This window comes from Lagopus leucura, unplaced genomic scaffold, assembly GCF_019238085.1.
Source record: "Lagopus leucura isolate 7727_CA_CO unplaced genomic scaffold, USGS_WTPT01 Super-Scaffold_100004, whole genome shotgun sequence".
Taxonomy (NCBI): domain Eukaryota; kingdom Metazoa; phylum Chordata; class Aves; order Galliformes; family Phasianidae; genus Lagopus; species Lagopus leucura.
Window position 1 is genome coordinate 54251792 of NW_024962264.1, and position 22628 is coordinate 54274419.

At 39.6% G+C, this 22628-nt stretch overlaps 1 protein-coding gene across 4 annotated transcripts in view; it reads left to right on the forward strand.

Annotated features, from left to right (window-relative positions):
* KCNIP4 (potassium voltage-gated channel interacting protein 4) overlaps positions 1–22554 on the forward strand; it is a 287455-nt gene extending 264901 nt beyond the window's left edge. For 2 of the 4 annotated variants that reach the window (XM_042871713.1, XM_042871717.1), the window contains 6 exons: positions 2879–2948; positions 9737–9807; positions 15183–15290; positions 16044–16148; positions 16492–16554; positions 16951–17587. In XM_042871713.1, the coding sequence (XP_042727647.1) occupies positions 2879–2948; positions 9737–9807; positions 15183–15290; positions 16044–16148; positions 16492–16554; positions 16951–17010 (477 nt within the window). In that variant the 3' untranslated portion in view covers positions 17011–17587. Of the gene's footprint in view, positions 1–2878; positions 2949–9736; positions 9808–15182; positions 15291–16043; positions 16149–16491; positions 16555–16950; positions 17588–22015 lie in introns of those variants that run through there. The other 2 variants (XM_042871715.1, XM_042871716.1) reach the window with 2 other exon arrangements.
* The last annotated feature ends 74 nt before the right edge of the window (positions 22555–22628 follow it).

Consider the following 22628-nt stretch of genomic DNA (forward strand, 5'->3'; position numbering starts at 1 on the left):
TCGTACTTCATGATGTGAATGTTGGCCTGGATTTCATTATTAATTTGGCCTAGATTATGTTGTTAAATTAAGACAATTTTTTAATGTTCTCATGCTGATTTTGTCAAAGTCCTGTTATATTCAAATGAAAAATTAAGAACTGGACCAGGCTATGAAAAGTCACTGTGGGCTTGAGCTGCATGGGTTTTGTTAGAATTAACTTCAAAGGATATTTCAGAATTATGTTTACGATTTTCATTACATTGTGCATTCATGGTACTTTTAAGTTTTCACTCAGAATAGAAGTCTATGCAAAAAAAGAAAATATTGTTAGTCAGAGACAATTAAGTTGATACACATGAACATATATCTGAAATCAAGCAGAACAAAATTGGATGGGAAAGTTGACATGCAAAAGCCTGTAAGTAAAATATATTTAAAATTGCCGAAGTTTGTAATACAGCTTAATCCAGCATTAAAAAATATTTATTGTACTGACAAATTTATGAGCTTGGTGTTTTTTTTTCTGCTTTGTTCCCTTTTCCCTTCACTGTTTTTCTTTTTTGTCTCCTGTCTAAAATGGGTGTTGATTAAGTGGTAGAGATAAATCTGCCCAGTGCAATATTCTTAGAAATACTTTTAAAAAAAAAAAGACAGCTTAGACAACATGAAGCTTGTAAATAATTTACAGGTTTTGGAGTAGTTCATAAGACCATGTTCTGGAAGTGTAATTTCCCAGCAGTAAAACAGCAAGCAGGAGAGACCATCAAAAGGCAGAGCATATTTATTATTCTCTATCTCTGTTCTCTCTGTCAGTCTATCTTATTTTCTCTTTAAAGCAGAGAGGACAGGACTCAGGAAGAACAGTTCAAGATGAATTTATGCTCCTTTCCTTTTCTTCCACAAGGAACACATGATGCAATCTAATGCAATTTTAAAGGACTGTCAAACAAATTTTCTGTAACAAAATAAATTATATATACATTTGGAGGGAAAAAAAAAAAGAATATGGGAAATGGTTTAAATGTCTAACATTTTTCTTTCAAACTATTTAATTATATTGCTTCATAAGAGTTAAATGAAAAATTAGAAACATTTTTTTTTTAAATTGCAGTTGGTACAATGGAAGAAGTCAGCAATAACTTGATATAAAGCCATGGGGAATACTTAACAATTACAATATTAAATGCCTTTTACAGAAATGGAGAAATCTTTTGATAAATTCAATAATGCCAGATTTATGAGACAGCAAAAGAATGTTATTGGAGGTAAATGATGTTCACTAGATATGTATTTAGATTCAAATTGCTCAAGGAAAAGCTGTTTGCATCTTGTAGAGTCTCAGAAGAAAGCTCCAAGCTTAAAAAAGAAAAGTTTGAAACTAACTGTTTTTTCTAAGCATAATTGGCCAATATTTCAGGTTTTACATTCTGTGGATGGAAAATGTAAGCTGTTACTGGCAATGCTGTGACAAAGAGAAGAGCTAAATACAGAGAACCTACCTAGATAAATTCAAGAAGTTATTCATTACCTGCACTTTCATTCCGCTTGCATCAGTGACAGCCTCTGTGGCCATACACAAGTCATTTTGTACTTATGTCTCCATGCCTGCCCTTTGTCTACCTGTTCTGATCAAACAATTGTTTCTTACTAAGTATTTGCATGCTCCCACTTATCAGGAACTTAAGGTCTGATTTTGGCTGAGGGCAAGTGACGTAAATCAAAATTTTGGTTGAGGGTGACATCAGTCAAAATAATCCAACATCTATAGATCTGACATGGGTTTTTTCAGGCAGTGCATCATCTCTCAATTAGTGAGATGACACTATTTGTTTCTTCACATAAGCTGTCAAAGCTATGAATATCTTCTTGTTCCTTATTTGATCTAATAGAAATGTCATTTGTCACAGGAAAAGCTGTTATTACACTGGCAAATGATGTTACACTGTTCTTTATCTTCATATGAAGCTACTTCCTTTCCCCAGTGCTCCAGAATAGGATCACATATGAGTGTGAATTGCATAGCACTTGACAAATATATATATATGAACCTTAACTGACTTTTCTTCCCTTACTTTGTTTCCAGACATACTTCTGTCTTATAGAGCTTGCAAGGCTTTTTTTTTTTCACCCACTGCATTGAAGAAGGAATTAAGCAAAAGGGAATTATGTGCATTGTCTGAAATCATCTGCTCAGTCTGGAAAGTTTGGGACTTGACTCCAGAGTCTTGCCTTTGATTTTTACTGCATGACTTAGTAACTGATATTGTATTCCTTGTTTTTCCTACCTCTTTACATAACTCATTTTTATAAAGTGACTGCTCTAATCCTCTTTTCTTCCCCTTTGTTTCGCTTTGTTTTCTCTGACTACACCCTGCTGTGACAGATTCTGCTCATTCTTCCTTACATATTTCAGTTTATAAACAAGATGTAAAGAGGCAGAAGGATCTGCAAGGCTTGAGAAAGACCTTCTGAGGAGTTTTCTGAACATATTAACTGTAACTCATCAGCTACACTATGACTGCTTATTTTGATTTTGATACTGAATTGCAAATGCAGTTTAGCTTCCTGCTTGGTTTCTGTGCCACACAGGTGCTGCTTGCCCATGACCAGTGGTGACATTGACACCTGGCTCTGCAGCACAGTGGCTGCTGCTCATGCTGTCACTCAGTTCTATATGCTGAAGTTGAGAAGAAATGGCACAGAAAAAAAAAAATTGTCCAATGGGAACTCTTTAGGAAGGCATTTCAAAGTGATGCATTAATATTGTTAGAGTGAAATCAGGCTCATGTAGAACGTTGAACTCTTAGGTTCACACATGTTCTGTGTGGTCTTTTAACACAGGGCTTGCCTGAAACAGATTCCACATTATTTATTTATTGTCTCTAACTTTTTCCAGGAATGTCCCAGTGGTGTTGTCAATGAAGAGACCTTCAAAGAGATTTACTCTCAGTTCTTTCCACAGGGAGGTGAGTACTTGGCAGCCCTCGCTGGTACAGCAGTGCATTGTGGCATGTTTGTTTACTTATAAGTGTGACAAAAAACCCTATTCAAATTAAGAAACTGTTGTTGTCTCAGGCTCTGTTTAACTCTTCGGGTACTTATTGGACACATTTAAAAGTGTAAGTTTCTGAAGGAAATGCAACATCTACATGAAGTCAGCCTGATGTTACGAAGATACCACCTGTATTTGGGTATCTTTGAAGTAGGTTATTTCCTTTCAAACTTCCTATGCATTCTTTTCCATTCTCTTTCACTCCACAAAACCTCTCACAGTAGAATTGAAATCTGTAGGAGGCACTAGTCTTGTGGGTCAAATTAAAATCTAGTATCAGTGGGAGAACTCCCCTGACTTTCATGGAGTTTCTTTACATAAACAAAGGTTTTTTCTGCTGTGCTTAATTTCAGTGCAATGGCTTCCAGGGCCTTCAGTAATTTCTATTTCTTCATTATCTTTCAGTGCATTGAAGGCAACACAAAACATTTCACTTTTTCTTTTTGCATAGAAACTCAGATTATTTTTTAGTTTGAATAGTTTTCCCCTCTTTTCTTCTGCTTACCTTTACCATTCAGTCCTCTCTCTTCCTATTTTCCTACAGCTCTTCAGTCCTGCCTCTTCATCTTTTCCCACAACTCTTGAGATTTGCATGCTAGCATACGACTGTTCGTAGCTCTTCATAGCTCTTTCTTTTCATGCATGTAAAAAAAAAATCAGAAACCCCCTCAACTTAATTGGTGGGAACAAAAGCTTTTCCAATTAGTTTCATTTTAAATAAAAACCTACAAGGTAAAGAGCAGCATTCATTGTGGATTACCATCACTGGAATCCTCAGCAAGTAGGCACAATCAATAGGGAAGAACAAGAGGCTAGAAGAGTTGACCCACTTACTGATTATTTCTGCATCTAAGCTTTTAAGCCCAGCTAATTACAGTTTCAGATATTGCATTTTCTAACCACTCTGGCTGGTGAAAACAACCACTCCGTATGTGGTTTACTACACCTTTACTGCACTTAAAATTATAAGAATAAAAAAAATCTTATTGTTACACTCAAAATAGTTCATGGGCAGAAAGAAAGAACAACTTCTACACAAGTAGATTTATTGTTAGAATAAGTGCAGTCTCAAAAGTATAGCCTTTCTTAGTCCAGAGCTAACTGTTACAAAGAAACAGTAAGAACATTAATAAAATTAAAATTAAAATTGCTACACAGACACTAATTAGTTTTCTACCCCATTTCCTTGTCTTATGCTCACCTGCCCACTGCTCCTCTGGGCCTTTCGAGGAGTGGTGTCATTTGTGGGAGAAAGTGAGGAGTCAGCATGCAGAATTCTCCCACAAGGAATCTGATACTTTTGTTGGTGCTTTTTCGATCTTTGTTCTAGGATTCACTTCGGATCATTTGTGTACCTTTCTGGTTTTCAGCTCTATGTTACTTCTGAATTTATTGAATGGCATATTTTACTATTTCCTTGTTTCTTGCTACCCCTAATACCACTCTTGTCCAGCTCCACATCTGTTTTTCTTCACCAGGCTCCAGGTGAGACCATTATGGCTGTAGGTGCTCCAGTTCCAGCCTGTGCCCTGTCTCCTCCCACATCCTACCCACGCCAGCATTACAGCCTAGAATAACTGTGTGTTTTTAGAGTTGTACCATAAAAGCAAAACCAATCGGCCTCAGAAACGTGGCTGATCAGAGAAGGAGTTGCCACAGCTACGCGGGGGAAAACAAAGACAAAGCTGCAGGCAGGTTAAGAGGAGCCCATGCAGCATGAGCCTGCCTGGCCTTGGTCCTGCAGTGAGCTCTGCAAATCCTATGGCTTGTCGGCAGCAGTGGCAACAGTATTCAGAGCTGACAATGGTACTGTACTTTTTGGAATGAAAATATGCTTTTTTCTTTCTCTTTATTTAATTTTGGGAAGACACAGTAAAAAGAATCCCTAAGGAAACCAGGATCCAATAGACTACTATAAATCTTTAGATTCTTTTCAGTTTTGAGTCCATGAAGTGAACTTAACCCCAAAATCAAATTCAAAACTCCTGTTTGCTTCAGAGGTGCTAATACACTACATTTCCTGTCACCTGCACAGCAACTTTGCTTTACTGAATCAGAATTATTTTTAAAGAAACCCCGTGTATTACAATTTTAGCATGGTACGAAAATATCAAATCCAGATAATTCATCTGCAGTAGATGCTGCTGTGCATGCTGACAGCATTTTAGCTTTTTCAGTAAAGCAGTTTTAGAGATTCTCAATGAATTGCACCAAGAAGTGACCACCAGAAGCTTATTCCACTCACTGCCTATGCTCCACATCTTCCACATGAAGGCCAACTGCTAAAGAATGCATGAAGACAGTGTAAATAAATGTGAAAGCACTATGCAATTTTCCTCAAAATTACAGGAAGAATAATCAGAGGAGACAGCAGAAGAGCTGATTGTCCTCACAAGAGTAACAGCTCACAGCAGTAATTCTATTGTTTTTGCAGGCGCAATGAGACTTATAGCATTTTCTGTAGGTTTTGATATGTTTTGCAGATGCCTTGCTGACTTTTGCTATTTTTTGAGAGGTTTGAAAACCCAGGTCTGTTCTTGGTTTCCCACAGTAGACAAGATGTCTTCCAAGAACCATTAATATAGCCTGTTAACTGCAGAGTGAAATCACCGTATTGAAGCTTCTAGTAAAACAGCCAGTCTGATGTTTCACCTGTGAGTGTAATGCCAATGTGCTGTGTGCAGTGAAGGCCTCTGAATTTCAGCTGAACTTGAAACACTGCTTTTGCATGTGAATATTGAAAAATATTTAAAATCACAACAGCAAAGGCAATGTATTCGTATGTCCCCATGTTAAAACATCATACATGTAGATGTGTGCCACAAATGTGCACATATCAAAAAACTGACACACCAGAATTTGTAATTAAAACTGTACATATCACCTGAATAAAAGGAATGATATTGAGTAACATTTTAAGCCTTAGAGTGATCAAGCAATTATCAAATCATGATCTGCTGATGTCATCCAGCAACTTTATCAAGTGATGTCAAGGACTAACCAGGACTAGGGACACAGGATCTACAAGAATATCAAAGGAGATGACGCAGAATTGTAGTAAAATCAATGTATTTCAAAAGGCAGGAATAGCTTTCTGAAAAGTTTTCCATGCCCAAAAGATAGACAAATAGAAAATTAACTTTCTAGAAAATGAGAAAGACAGTGCTATACTGGTGAATGACTAGGTCCCAGTAGCTTCCCTGCATGCACACAACAGGTTGTCTGAGAAAAAAGCACTGGGATTTGTTCTTCAGCCGTGCAGGTCACAGATAGGAATCCACACACTGAACAATTACTGTGCTCCTCAGTTAAGAAAAGAATGGATTATGTTCACGGTTTTCTAAGGCTTACTCTTGGATATATAATGATTACCATTTTTTGGTCTGATATTTAAAATGTTTTAATGATGTATTTCAAAAGAATTCTGATATAATATCTGTTCCTGCCTCAACCTGTCAAAATATCAATTTAACGTACAAGTTGTATCAGATCCTTGAAATGAAAACACATCTGACTTAAAAAGTGAAGCTTTTGTCTAAAGTGATTAATGTTCAAGATGTGTATGGGGATCACATTAAGTAGCTGTAATTAAAACACCAGAGTACCTCATCCTGCAGTGCTTTAGAAGACAAAATTTCAGACTAAAATTACATGCACAAACAAAATGTAAATACACAGAAAATGATTAGGAATATTTCACACGTTTTCAAGAAATGAGTGCCAAGAGAATTGGACGGTATTTAAAATTCAATTTACAGTAATTATGCCTCTATGATGTATTTTTTTTTTCTGAAGATTTGTATACTGTATTGTTGTACAACAGATGTCTCAGTAGATTTTAAAAAATAGGAGAATTAAAATTCTAAACATCATAAACCTTAGTAAAGGTTGAAGTGGAAATTCGCCTGCTTAAGCAACCACACTGATGGCTGGCATCATGGATGAGTAAACGAATATCTCTACAGAATTTCTAAATTTTGGGGAGGAAATTCTCTGAAATGTGTTAAAAGACATAAGGTTTGAAAGCTGCAAGGTTTGTTCTTATTACAGTTGTGTATTATTAAATTAACATATTGAAGACCAGAGACATCGCTTACTTGGTCTGAATCTGTGAAGCATAGTTTTGAGTTTCTGTTCAAAATATATTACTCCTGGACCAGCTTGTGTCTCTTGGAAGGAATCTGGTGGAAATGGAAAGATACATGGATGCTGTATAGTGTTTCCAAAACGACTTGATAAGAGGTGAAAAAGGCTTGAAAAGTGAACAATTAGTGAAGACATCACTCGTTCAACCATCTTTCAGAATATTATTGACCTCTTCACTTAGTCACAGCCACTCATGTTCATGGTTTTTAAGCACCTAGTTTTTGTAAAATGGAAATTGAGCAGCATTCTCTGACCTGGTAATCTCGGCCGGGGAGCACACTAACCCCCCTGTGATTCTGAAAGAAACAGTCAGAGACCTACTGCTCCAGCTGGACTGTCACAAGTCGATGGGGCCAGATGAGATCCACCCGAGAGTGCTGAGGGAACTGGCGGAGGTGATAGCCGAGCCGCTTTCCATCATCTGTCAGCGCTCCTTGTTGACTGGTGAGGTCCCAGAAGACTGGAGGCTTGCCAATGTGACTCCCATTTATAAGAAAGGTCGTAAGGAGGATCCGGGGAACTACAGGCCTGTCAGCCTGACCTCGGTGCCAGGGAAGGTTATGGAGCAGATCGTCTTGAGGGAGATCATGCGGCATGTGCAGGGTGACCGGGGGATCAGGCCTAGCCAGCATGGGTTCATGAAGGGCAGGTCCTGTTTGACCAACCTGATCTCCTTCTATGATCTAGTGACCCATCTGGTGGATGAAGGAAAGGCTGTTGATGTGGTCTACCTAGACTTCAGCAAAGCCTTTGACACTGTCTCCCACAGCATTCTCCTGCAGAAGCTGGCAGCCAGAGGCTTGGATGGGTACACTCTTGGCTGGGTAAGGAGCTGGCTGGAGGGCCGGGCACAGAGAGTGGTGGTGAATGGAGTTAAATCCAGCTGGCGACCGGTCGTGAGTGGTGTTCCGCAGGGGTCGGTGCTGGGGCCTGTCCTCTTCAATATCTTTATTGATGACCTCGATGAGGGCATCGAGTGCACCCTCAGTAAATTCGCAGATGACACCAAATTGGCTGGAAGTGTGGATCTGCCTGGGGGTAGCGAGGCCCTACAGAGGGATCTGGACAGGCTGGAGAGCTGGGCTGGAGCCAATGGGATGAGTTTCAACAAGGCCAAATGCCGGGTCCTGCACTTCGGCCACAACAACCCCAGGCGACGCTACAGGCTTGGGGCGGTGTGGCTGGAGGACTGCGTAGAGGAAATGGACCTGGGGGTATTGATTGATGCTCGGCTGAACATGAGCCGACAGTGTGCCCAGGTGGCCAAGAAGGCCAATGGCATCCTGGCTTGCATCAGAAACAGTGTTGCAAGCAGGAGCAGAGAGGTGATTGTTCCCCTATATTCAGCACTCGTGAGGCCGCACCTCGAGTACTGTGTCCAGTTTTGGGCCCCTCACTGCAAGAAAGATATTGAGGCCCTGGAACGTGTTCAAAGGAGGGCAACAAAGCTGGTGAGGGGTCTGGAACACAGGCCATATGAGGAGAGGCTGAAGGAGCTGGGAATGTTCAGCCTGGAGAAGAGGAGGCTCAGGGGAGACCTTATTGCTCTCTATAACTTCCTGAAGGGAGGTTGTAGTGAGCTGGGGGTCGGCCTCTTCTCTCGTGTCATCAGTGATAGGACCAGGGGGAATGGTTTCAAGCTACGGCAGAGGAGATTCAGGTTGGACATGAGGAAGTATTACTTTTCAGAAAGGGTGGTCAGGCACTGGAATGGACTGCCCAGGGAGGTGGTGGAATCACCGACCCTGGGGGTGTTCAAGGAAAGGCTGGATGTTGTGTTGAGGGACATGGTTTAGTAGGAGCTATTGGGAATAGGTGAACGGTTGGACTGGGTGATCTTTTAGGTCTTTTCCAACCTTAGTGATTCTATGATTCTATGATTCTATGATTCCAGCTATGGGTCTCTCACCTGTGGCTGTTGACAAGTACTGAACAGCCAGATGGGTGGCAGATGCTGCTGAAGCGACTCTGAAATCTCATCTTCTGCATTTCCCTATGCCAGTTTGTTGTGCAGAGCCCCAGAGCAGCAGCAGCTTCTGACCCGCTCATCTTCAACTAAAACAATCTGCCTGTTGCCAGAGTAAAAGCCATACGCCAAGTGCACAGATGGCAGTGCCTGCTTCCCTCACTTAAAGTGACAAATGAACACATTTTTCTTCTTTAGCACATGAGAAAGATCTCCCATTATGGTCATTTAACTGATAAAGTAGCATTCCCATTGATGCAGACTGTTTCAGAGTACCATAACGTGACTTCTTAACCACTTGTTCAGATCTCAGTGATTAATCGTTTGCATGCAGCAATAGTAATGAAAATGAATAAAGATATTCTAGCCTATACTTTCAGAATTTCCTTTCAGGTCTAGTTGCACATATACTTAATCTTCTAATTTACCCCATCCATCCTGCCTCCCCAAAAAAGCTCGAAGTGATTTGAAATTTTAATTTTAGTTGGTGTCAAAATATATCTTCCAATAATTATTTTCACTGAATAAGATGTGCTTACTATGAAGAAGATGTGCTTACTATGACACATTTTTATTGTTTTAAATTGTAGATTCCACAACTTACGCACATTTTCTGTTTAATGCATTTGACACTGATCACAATGGATCTGTAAGTTTTGAGGTGAGTGATACTGTTATATCTTTCTCTACATTTTCTTTAATGTTTTAATATTCTTTGCAGTGAAGCTGAATGTGATCGGTTTTATTATATGGATCACATAAAAAGACTCAAGTTTTTCTGACATGGTAACAAAATTGTTATTATTTTACAATCGTATATCCCAGAAATGTAACTCAAACCAAGCTATGTAACGTTTTTTGTAAATTTGCTCATTAAAAGGTAAGTCAACTTATTCAATAGTTGCATAACAGAATCCTTATCTTTTCCCCTGCTTTCAAGATGAGAAAGACTGTGATCCAGCTAAAGTTGCAAGGATGATTCAGACAAAATAGGATTGCTTATACACTCTGTTATTTCCAGGAGGAGGTTCTGCAATCATACATAGTATTTAAAAGCACAAATGTTTAAAACTAATTCTTCCTCCATTTACCTGCCCAATCTGTTTTTTAAAAATTCTGTCTTTCGCTGCTGAGGCTGATGTCACCACCTGCAAAGGCTGACATCACTGACACAAAACCATGATAAAAAAGGCAACTCCCTGCAGCAGTTAAATGAAAGCAAGTGGTGCTGAAAAGGAGCCCTTACTTTAAGCCCTTTCTTTAAAAATTAAATGTTTTGCTTTTTTTTCAATGGACAGATGGTATCCTTACAACCTGAGATTGGTTTGGAATTCAATGTAACTGCTGGAAATTTGTTTAAATGCTCTATATGTGTTTTTATTATTTGAAGGAAAATCTTTTTAAAAAATTTTTATTCTTTTATTATTGATGTAATGTGGAAGAATCCTTGCCAAGCAGATGCACTGTGATTGCAAACCTAAACCTCAGCTGGGAACATAACCAGAGCATTTTGTGGGGGATTATTTGCATTTACTTGAAAAACACAAACCCCATCTGCCTTCTTCCAGGCAGCTGAAATCAATGGGCTCCATGTAAAACTGGAAGCAGAAATGGAGCTTTTATTCACATCTTCTGTATGAGGCTAATTCTACAAGGAATCCTGGTAACATCAGTAACAGCAACAGCAGTGCTGGAAAGTATTTTTAGCATCAATATTTAAGAAACATTTCTGCTGTTTTCATTAGGGAAAATGAGAACAAAAGAAGCTTTTGTAATCTTTGTAGACAATTTGTTCACATTTGTATCTCAAAGACAAAACCTTAAGAAATGAGGTAGATGTAAAGCCTTTTTTAAATGGATTTGAATATCTCAAAGTGCAGCTCCATGTACAAAAGAGCTTTGGAATAGAGGAAAATAGGAAAATAAAAGAAGTGGCATTTTTTTATCATTGCCAGAACAGACATTTTCTAGTGTACTGTGATACAGTATCGATTCAAATAAATTGACCCAGACTTTGATCTCATTTGCACTAATTGTAAGCCCAGTGTAATTCTAGTGCAGTCAAAAGACCCTGCTTCAGTGTCACTGTGCCGTGTAGCAGCTTCATACTTACAAACAGTACAGTAACCACTCTAAAGGCATCCCTCTAATGTTAAAAATGTTTAGATTTTTTCTAACCATGTTAAAGTAGCTGTGAATCGTGGGTTTCGTGAAATGGGAAAAATCACATTATTTTTTTTCCTGATCCTTTTTATCTTAGATACAACCATATATTTTCTATACCAATCTACACTCCAGTTAATTCCCGTTAGCCAAAAAAAAGAAACCACCCAAAAAACCACATAAAGACACAAAAAGGCCAAAAAGACACAGAAAACCCACTGGCACAAAGAGTAAGGGAATGGTGGTGTGATTTAAAAATTTGGTGAACAAGTAATGATTCATTCCAGACTTCTTGATACATCACAGTGTAGGACTAAATATAGTTTAGTATAATGGTCTGTGATCTGTGAAGAAAAAATGCTCTTCGACTCTCTTCTGTGTGAAAAGGACAGGAAAATTTGATATGTAAGCAGCCAATTTTTCACATGGCAGTGGGGATCTCACAAGAGTTCTGATACCAGACAGTGTAAAACAGCTACACATAAATACAGTTCCTCTCAAAAGCAATTCCTGCAGTTCATTGGTGACCTTTGCTGTCTTAACTGCATCTGTGCCCCACTATGTCTGTAACTAACGTTCCCTGTTAGACCCCTTTAATCAAAGTCTTCACAGGTACTGGGAGGCTCAGTAGGAAGCCAGAGGATTGGAAATAAAGAGCTGTGAAAAGGAATAAAGGCAATTATCAAAGAACCCACACTTGGTGTGCTTCCATGGCAGACTCCATCTGAGTTTATTTGCTGCCCTAAATACTATTGCTCCATTGTAGCATTCTGTATTGCGTCACTAGCTTAACACCGTAGCTGCACCACTCCTGGCATGCACCAGTCCTTCCACCATCCAGAGACTTTCACTGTTTGAAGATCTAGCCCAAAACGCTGTGTGGATTCAGTCTATGACCACCGAATCTGATTTTCTATTTCTAAATGGTTTTACTATTATATTCTTAAATTTTATGAAATTAAATATGTAGAAAATATATCCTGTCCTAAATGGTCCTCATGCAGCTCATCACAACTTCCTTTTGTGATAAGTCCTTTTTATAGTTCCTGAACTGGAGAACTCCAGAGAACTCTCAGACAAAGGCAGTGTGCCTGGATTGATCTGGGTACGATTCCCAAATGCACTGATGCAATAGGGAAGGAGGTGACCCAGTCTTGCAAAGCTTAGAGCATACACCTGGAAGATTATGAGTTGTCAGGAAGACTACTAGCGTATGAGTGGGTGCCTCAAAGAAAGGAAGAAAGAGAAATAATAAGGAAAAGGAAAGTAGATATTATTTAAGAATCATCAAATGGCTTGGGTTGGCTTAAAGTCAAACTAGTTCCAACCTCCTTGCTATGGGCAGGGGTTCCACTCACTAGATCAGGCTGCCCAGGGCCCCATCCAACCACCAGGAATGGGGTGTCCATTACTTCTCTGGGCAGCCTGTTCCAGTGCCTCACCACTCTAAGCATTGGAATAAATCACAGAATCACAGAATTGTAGGGGTTGGAAGGGACCTCCAGAGATCATCGAGTCCAACCCCCCTGCCAAAGCAGGTTCCCTACACCAGGTAGCACAGGTAGGCATCCAGGCAGGTCTTGAGCATCTCCAGAGAAGGAGACTCCACCACCTCCCTGGGCAGCCTGTTCCAGTGCTCCGTCACCCTCACTGTAAAGAAGTTCCTTTGCACATTTGTGTGGAAGTTCCTATGCTGCAGTTTCTGGCCATTTCCCCTTGTCCTGTCTCTACTCACCACTGGAAAGAGTCTGTCCTCGCCATTCTGCCCTCCACACCTTAGATATTGATAGACCTGGATCAGGTCCTCTCTCAGTCTTCTTTTCTCAAGGCTGAACAGACCCAGATGTAGCTGATGTCAAGAGTTGTTAAACATATTATTTTAAGAAAATAAAGTTATTGGAGACCTCTGCAGAAGAATTCAAGAAACATGGCATCAGAAAGGAAGTAAAATAGTGCAGAAAAATATGAATAGTACTGAATCAAAAAGGCTAATTGCTAATGCTGTAATGTGATCAGATCTGTTCTAAATTTCTCAGACATTTTAATACTTTATAGCACGCTGTTAAAGAGCTGTTTGGAGATTTGACTCTATGACCCTCAATTAGTCATTGAGATGTAGACAAGATAAGTTGAGCAAAACTCTTTTCAAGACTCATGTATTAATTTACCCCAAAGGGCACATGTACTAGTAACACAGAAATTTATGACAGACTAAGAAAACCCAGAGCATACTATTGGAATTGTTAAATACTGAAACTGTCAAAAGAGCTCTGCTTACCAGATCATCTAAGGCTGTGATGTCCTGTTTGCTTTACTCCACTGGGTGCACATTCTTTTCTATTGTTCCTGTTATAAGGAAATGCACACTTAGCCAAAGGCAATACAGAATCATTCAGCTTCTGTAGTCTCTGCTTTAGTGTTACTCTAAAGAATTCCTGTATTTCTTTAACAATAACATAAAAATGCACATTTAAATATAAGCTATTGAATTATTGTGCTTAACACATTATAGGGATGATTTCACAGATGTATGGGTATACAAGCTTATCACATAGAAATAAGTGGAGGAAAAGTTTAGGAAAAAAAAAGTCACTGTTTTAAAAAATGCAGTAAATGAGCTAAGAAATGCAGAAGACAGATGACAGTGCAGCTTGACTACTATCTTCTCTAGTATGGACGATGTTTATGCAATGTAAATAAGCTTTGTGTTGTGGAAAGAATATTAACTGTTGTAGTAGAAATGCTGTCACAGCCTGAACAGTGATTGAGCACCTGGTGAGAATGCAGGCCCAACCCATGGCAGCTCAGGTGCAAATAGAGGAGCAGCCAGAATCCACTCCCAGACCTCATTTAAGGGCTGGCAGTGGAGGTGAGGGTATCTCTCTGGAGATCACTGCCTACCTGGGGCCTTCTAAAGTTAACCAGTTTTTCTTCCTTTGTTTCTGCATCTATGGGGCTTGTTCTCATTTACTGTAGCCTCAGATTGTACCTCTCTGCTATTATTACTGTACTTTCTATCATATTTTAGCATTACAACTGTGCAGTAAAAATCTCATTCTAGCCCTGGAGTTATGTAAGTATATTGGTTCTCAGAATTGCTTGTCTGCTGATCAAGGGCATGGTCTGAATAATCCTGACTAATGTTAGTTTGTCAGTTATCCGTAGCCAAACATGACATGTATATAATTTCAGCAGTTTTCTTTTTTTACTTCTGTGGAGTAGATGTAAAGCAGTAGAGTATTGGTGGGTAACAGGACCACTGAGATGGCACATGAATGCAAAATAACTGCCATTCCCTATTGGATTTCCAGTGAAAGATTTAAGTATCGAGGTAACACATATTTAGTTTTTAATGCTGACTGCACAAGATCCATCTAAGAGTTTTGAGAACTATATATTCTACCTCCAATGAGGTATCCATATAACAAGAATGTAATGTTCCTCAGAGGATAGCTAATCCAAAATTGGTCTCCTGTGCTCAGATTAATCTAACTCCTGCTTAAGCTTTGTTCTGAGTCATTACACCATGGGGTTTGCTTTTACTTGGAATTAGTTCAACAAAGACTTCTTACGTGAGGCATTTCAAGGGATGAATCCACTAACAGAAAACAGTGGCTTATTTTATAGAAAATTGCTCAATTTACTTGTTAATTACTAGTGTAGTATACAGTGACTATTATAGTAGTATATATAGTAGTATACAGACTTTTAATTTTTTTTAAATAACCAGCAATTCTTAACATTTTCTCTGTCAAGTGAAAACAATAACACACTTCTCAAGATTTCTGTGATTCTGATGTATTTGTCTGCATTTCTGAGTGTTTGTGAAATACTGCTCCATTCCAAACTTACCAAGACCATTTGTCCATTTAGGATTTTGTTATGGGTCTCTCAATTTTACTCCGAGGGACAGTACAGGAGAAACTGAACTGGGCTTTTAATTTGTATGATATAAATAAGGATGGATACATAACTAAAGAGGTAAGGTCTACTTTTTATACTAATACTGAAACTGAAGGTTGTATACAGAAATCTTGCTTTGAAAGAAGAATGGGGTCAGAAGAACCACTGTCAAATCAGACCTGTCAAGGAATAATGTGTAGCATATTATAAAACTAAATGTGCTATTTTTTTTTTTTTTTTTTTTTGCATTTTAAGGCATATACCAAAATTGAAAAATAATTATCATAAACTTATGTATGTACAGAAACATGTATGTATAAGAGTACAGCAGATGACTTGCATCTATAGTTATTCTTACATTTCTTTGTGATTCCTGCTATTAACAAAATCGAAAGCTTTTGATAAAAATGGAAAACTCATTGCGAGTGTGCGAGTTTGTGTGTGGGTATTTCTTCTTTCTCTTGAAAACTCAGTTGTATGAAGGTCTTGTGTGTTAACCTGCTGCTATAGAATTCTTTTTCCATTTACTTATGCATTAGATTTTAAGAGACTCTTCCCACAGTGAATGTGCACGTATTTCTGAATCAGTTAAAGTATTTAAAATCAGAAACATTCATCTGCATGTGCTGAGCAAGTAATGAAAGCCAAACCAATGTGCAAGAATTCCTAGCGATACTCAGTACGTTCTTGAAGCTGTTCAATCACTAAATAACAATGTAATTTTTTTCTCTAAAATGCTGATCATAGAAATTAATTATGTTTTCTGAATCAAAGCACAATATATAATGCACCCTGAATTGCACTTTTTTTTTTTTTTTTTTTTCTCTTCAGGAAATGCTTGATATCATGAAAGCAATATATGATATGATGGGGAAATGCACTTATCCTGTTCTCAAGGAGGACACACCTAGACAACATGTCGAAACATTTTTCCAGGTGGGTCAGGTAACAAAGGGAACCAAAAAGTTGCTCCATTTGTAGCTGTAGAAGGATTTTTTTTTTTTTTTTTTTTTTTTTGCATTGTTGTAATAGTTTTGCATATCCTATCAATTTTGTTATTCTTCTTCATGGTTCATCCCAAGGCACTTGTCTCTCAGATCTACTCGCCCTATGTTGCTGTTTCAGCAAGCTTTTCAAGTTAGTGTATTATTTTCTACATTGTTATAGCATTTTGGCCTAGTTGTTCCCTAGGCCAACATGTAAATGAAATGAATGTTAAAAATGACTTTTAAAGTAGATTTCAGGAGTGTAATCATACATTTCTGTTCTTTCTGAACAGAAAATGGATAAAAACAAAGATGGAGTAGTTACCATAGATGAATTCATTGAGAGCTGCCAGAAGGTAAGCAACCCATGATGTATTGAATCCATATCAGCTGACTACTGCTATCATACACTGATTTTATTTTATATTTTGAAGTGACAGTGTGCAGAATAGCATTTCATTCATAGTTAACAGCGAAAAGTTTTTTTGCATTCAGTTAAATATTTATGTGTTCTGGGTAATACTCCTGATAAAATCAGCATACAGTCACAGCCATATATTACTTGAAAAACTGTCACATATAGGAGTGTTTCCTGAGCTGTATGTTTTAGGGAGAGTGGAAGCAGCTTGCAAATCGTTGAATGGCAGGAGTTAAAAGGAGGCAAGTTTTGTGTTGTTTGTTTGTTTGTTTTTCCAAGGCAAGCCAGTAAGAACAGATTGTGATTAGTAGTTAGAAGTGTTTACATTGTCCAGGTGGCCATTAATTTCCTTCAACTGTTGAAAGCAGCTCCCTGCATTTTGAGCCAGGATTGAGAGTAAACATGCAGCAAGAACTACAGCCTGTTTTCACTCCTCTGCCCTTGGAAACTGACTTGCTTTCACACCAGAGACAATGTGAGGAAGGATGCATTTTCAGAATTTTAAGGAGATACCATTAATACATAAGGTGAAGAATGGAAGAAAAAGAAAATACAAAATAATGGTACTGACTATTGGTGCGATAAGAGGTTATGTTACATACTGCAAAATGTTGCATTACACCTCATGATAAGGTGGGCTTGATTACATTATACAAATTGATAAGGCAAAACAAAACCTATGCTATTTGTTGCAGTGAAAAATATAAGGAATTGTAGTTGTGTTTGGATGCAGTCTTTCCCAGCCTTCCCAGGATGGCTGATTAGTGTGAAGCTGTCAAGAGATCAAGAGTATGGACTGTGTGCATTGCTGCTTGTGTGCATTGTATTCTGACACCAAGAAGTGAACAGTAGAACGAGGGACAGGAAAGAACAGCGCAGTTAGTGATAAATGTATAGTGATATGGAATATGGAAATCAGAACTGGAAATAGCACAGACGTGCTAGAATTTGTGTATTGTTTTATATATCCTTGGGATTGCTCTTGTGATTTAAAAGTAGCAAAATACAGAGAGGTAACAACCACACAGTGGTCACTTACTGACTCTTTTGACTTTAGGGTATTTAACAAAAAAAAAACACAGCTCTAATTTGGTGTGTCCTTAGCAATGGGTACTGGGTAGTGTCCTATCTGTCAGCAGTGTTGTATCACAGTGACGGTGGTTCTAGCTTGTCAGTCTTACTCAATATGAATGACAGGTATTTGCTCTGCTAATACTGCTAACACTGACCATCTGAAACAGAAGTTCATCTCCCAGCTGAGGTCTACAGAGTTCTGGAAGTTACGTGAAAGACTTACCAGAATATAGTGATAATAGGCGGATTGCTTCATTTACAAAGAAAATTAGTACCTTCAGTAAAGAGTTGCCTGTTCTCCTTTGCCAAAGTGATTCAGTTTCTCACTTCTGTTAGTAGATTTCTTATTTTGCTCTTCTGAGTATTCAAAATAAGTGATTCATAGGCCATCTCTCTCTCACAACGTGACAGACACCATTCTCTCATCTTAGAGAGCAGGTTGTCTTGCTGCTTTGCTTGATGTGGAATCCAAATGATTTCCTCATCTACAAGCCATCCTTTAGTATACAAGCTGATATTAGAGCAAGTCTGCTTAAAACATTCCCTGCTGGTTTTGCATAACAAATGATTCTACCTCAAGCCTTGGAATGGGAATGCCCATTTATCAACATGGCAGCAAGAGCTGCATCTGGTGCACATAAAAATATGCTAAAGGCACACGGGAAATGTTCACAATTCTCTACATTCTGTTCCAAGCTGCAAAATGGGAGTCAAAACTGTGCAAGAAAACATGTGCTGCAGAACACTCTCAACAAAACTCTAAAGCTAAGATCACTTCTAGTGTGGATCTTATAGTGTGGCATGCTTTAAAAGCAAGAACTAACACAGCAGGGCATATTTAGAGAAGCTCCACTTTCAATTGCTGTGATTTATTTATTTAGTTGGTTAGTTGGTTGTAGCATCAAGGGCCTCTGTGTTCTTAAACACATACATAACTGTCTCTTTCAAAATCCCGTCTTTGTGCTGAGTACTTGTTTGGTGCAACTGTCATTGTGGTAGCACTATACGGTCTAAGGAATATATCTAGTTAGGACTCTGAATTCATAGTCCCTGTGCAGAGGATGGCCTCTGCCTTCACAAAGTAAATATTAGGACATTATGTAAGGAACTACAGAGCATTCAGTCTTCATTGAGTATGGTCTTGTCTAGGCACCAAGTATAAGAACCTATCTTTCCTCATGGAAAAAGTAGGGACAGCAGAAGTGTTTCCTCTCAATCCTGTCCAGTTCTTTCTCCTCTGTCCTTTGGCTGCTTTGTGTCGCCCCTACAGACCTTCCCCCGATCCTTACCCATAGACACTCAACTTTATCATTCCCAACCCCAAGCTCTTTAACATCAAAACAGTCTTTAATATAAAGGACCACGCTACCACACTTTCTTCCTTGTCTATCCCTTCTGAAGAACTTATAGCCATCCGTCATAGCACTCTAGTCATGAGAGTGGTCCTACCATGTTTTTGTAATAGCAGCTAGGGCTGACGGTCAGTTGCTTCCAGCTCCTCCTGCTTGTCACCCATGCTGTGTGCATTGGTGTAGTCATCTGCCTCACTCCCAGCTCAAGCATCGTTCCTATAGGCTCATCTCTTGTGAGCCCTGTTTTGTCCCCTTCCCCTGTCGTAGCTAGTTTAAAGCTCTTTTGATAAGCTCTGCTAACTCCTGCACTAGGATACATTGCCCCCTATATAGGTGTGTTTCATGGACGGACAGCAGGCCTGGGGCTGAGTAAACTGCTTCTTGATCAAAGAACCCAAAGTCTTTGCTTTGACACCAGCCTGTGAACCAATTATTCATTGCTTGTACTTTCAATGTCCTTCTCTGCTCCTGAAGGTAAAGAACAAAAGATCACTTGAGCTCCCACTCTTTGAACTAAACACCCTAAATCCTTAAAAGCTCTTTTTGTAGTTTGTAGGCTTCTCTGAGCAATTTCATCACTGCCCGCCTGAACTATGGAAAGTAATGGAAAATAATCAGTGGACCTAACCAGCTTTGGCAGTTTACTGGTTATGTCCCTGATCCAGGCACCAGGAAGGCAGCACACTTCCTGATGGCTCGGGTCCAGCCTACACAGGAGGCCGTCCATTCCTCTGAGAAGGGAGTCTCCCACCGTGACCACCTTTCTTTCTTTCCTGACAGGAGCAGTCACAAGACAGGGGGGTGATCGTCTTGCCTTAAGCTCCCTCCTAGGCAGATTCTCCATCGCCTCACCACTCACCTCTTTCAATTTCCAGCGTCTAAATCTGTTTAGAGGGAGCTGGGGAAGTGGGCTAGCTAGGCGGAGGGGGGAAGGGGGAAGCTCCTGTGGTGCTGAGTTGGGATTCTGTTCCACCCCTCCTCATCCATCAAGTCTGTCCAACTGTGACCAGGCAGGGGGTCAGCTACCTTTCTGTGGGTGTTTCCCTGGCACCCTTCTCTCTGGCATGCCAGCGACTCACTCTGCCAGTCAGTCATCTTCTGCTCACACTCTCTGATGGTCTTAGTGTCTGCACCTCCTCCTTGAGTTCCACCACCAGGCTGAGCAGCTCATTCACTGCTCCCACCTCACACAGATGGAATCTCTGCCATCCTCCCCAAGCACTCCCTGCAGCTGGAGACTTGAACAGCTACCTGTTGTCTGGTGGAGACCATGTTTAGACCTGCAGTCTCAGAGACTGCCAAGAGAAAAGCCAGTCAGTCTCCTGAGCAAGGAGGGACAATACTTAGTCCTCAGCACTTGACCCACCTCCCAAAGCTGCAAGCACCATATGGGCAGCTGTGCTCTCTCACTGAACCTCCCCATTCTCAGTGGGCAGTGACAATGTTACTCACCCGGGGTGCTGTGTGCTGTTTAAAGCTTACTATCAGGTGTGAACGTCAAGGGCAGGGGATGACAGTTTGTAGGGTCTTTAAACTGTGCCACTAAACAAGCTAGCTCCACTCCTGCTGACTCAAGAGCCCGCCCACAAGCTGCCAACTCCCCAGCAAAAGCACAGCACTGTTGCTGACTACAAAAAAAGCCTTAAAAAGAGCTCTTTTATTGGCCCTTTTTATTCCAGATCCCTTGCCCAGTGCAGATGTACCTGCTCTGAAGCCAGAAAAAAAATATATATATATATCACTACAGTGAAGACCAGCAATTTATAAATTGTCCTCCCCCTCTACCCTCATGAGGCCACATTTTGAATACTGTGTCCAGTTCTGGACTCCCCAGTTCAAAAAAGACAGATGTCCTAGGAGTCCAGCAAAGGACCACAAAGATGATAAAGGGCCTGGAGCATCTCCCGTATGAGGAAAGGCTGATTGATCTGGGTCTGTTTGGCCTGGGGAAAAGAAGACTAAGAAGGGATGTGATGAATGTTTGTAAGTATCAAAAGGAAGGCGGGAGCCAAATGGATGAGCCAGGCTCTTCTCAGTGGTGTGCAGCAATACAACAAGGAGAAAAGGCCTAAAACCTGAACACAGGAAGAGTCAACGGTTTACAGGCTGGCTCAGCCCAATTCTGTGACTAGCGGGGGCAGAGGGACCCACAGATCTGCACCTCTGGAAAGGGGAAACAGGGGAACCCGAATAATTATAAACAGCAGCAATGATCTGAGGAGAAACAAACTGATTTACTAAATATGGTATCAGAATGCAAGATAACACACAATATACAATATAACTAGAATTGAAACTAATAAATATAATGAGAGAGTGTCCAAAAGGTGGAAAGGCCTCACCATAACGCTGAGGTGAGATGTGCAGTCAGGTCGAGCAGGAGAGAGGAGAGCTGAAAAAACAAAGGGACATCAGGTGACCGTGCCAGGGTTATATCTCCTCTCTGAAGATAAAGTGTTCCGGGGTATGTAGTTCTTCTCTTCTGGACAGGTGCCTGGAACTGGAGCATTAACACTTTAATGCCCAGTGCACTACATGATGTTATAATGTGGAATACTGACAACCAAAAATCGTAAAACTGTGACAGGAAGTTTCTTACTAACAGGCAGAAGAACTTTCTCATGGTAATAGAACATTGGAACAGATTACCCTGAGAGGTTGTGGAGTGTTCTTCATTCAAGTCCCAGCTGGACTTCTACCTGTGCAATCTAGTGTAGGGTACCTGCTTTAGCAGCAGGAGTGGACTCAGTGATCTCTTGAGGTCCCTTCCAATCTCTGAAATTCCAACATTAGGAGTATACCCGTTAAACACTTCTTTTTTTCTGCTAACAATTTCTCCAAATAAGCTGAAAAACAGATATTGTCATTACATGTGTACAGTTTGTCCCACCTAATTTCACTATAGATATTTGCCAACTCTATTTGTGATGGTGTATGATTTTCATGTTTGCTTTGTATGTTTGTTTTTCACAGGATGAGAATATAATGCGGTCCATGCAGCTCTTTGAAAATGTGATTTAATGAAGGCATTAGGTCAACTACTAATGGACAAATATAAGCAATTCTGCAACATAATCTAAAAGATGGGTTTCCCACTTTACCATAAATAAAGTTACTCAGCTTTATACTGAGACATGCAATATGCAAATAAGTCTTTTTTTTTTTAATTAAAGTTTTCTCCCTAAATCTTTCAAAATTATACATTTTAGTACTTCAGCAGTGGCTACTTAGCAAGATTGTTCTGAAAAGTCAGTGTTTTATTTCAGATCCCTCAAAACAGAACCTGACATGCGTTTTTATTATCATTCCAAACCTTAGATAATATAGTTTTAATCAGACAAGGAAATTAAACACTCTTAGTTTTGCTACATATTTGTACTGGATTCAGCTTGGGGTGTTTGAGCATACTTATTAAGTCTCAGCTTCTAATTTACACAGAGACATTACCATGTATTTTCTTTTCATGTTTGTATGGTGTAGTCCTCATATTTTTAATTAATACTTCTAGTTAAAGTGCTATCACTGATGTGCTGCACTGTGTATGCACTGATTGCTTGCAGCAATTGCCTTTCACATTTGACGTGCT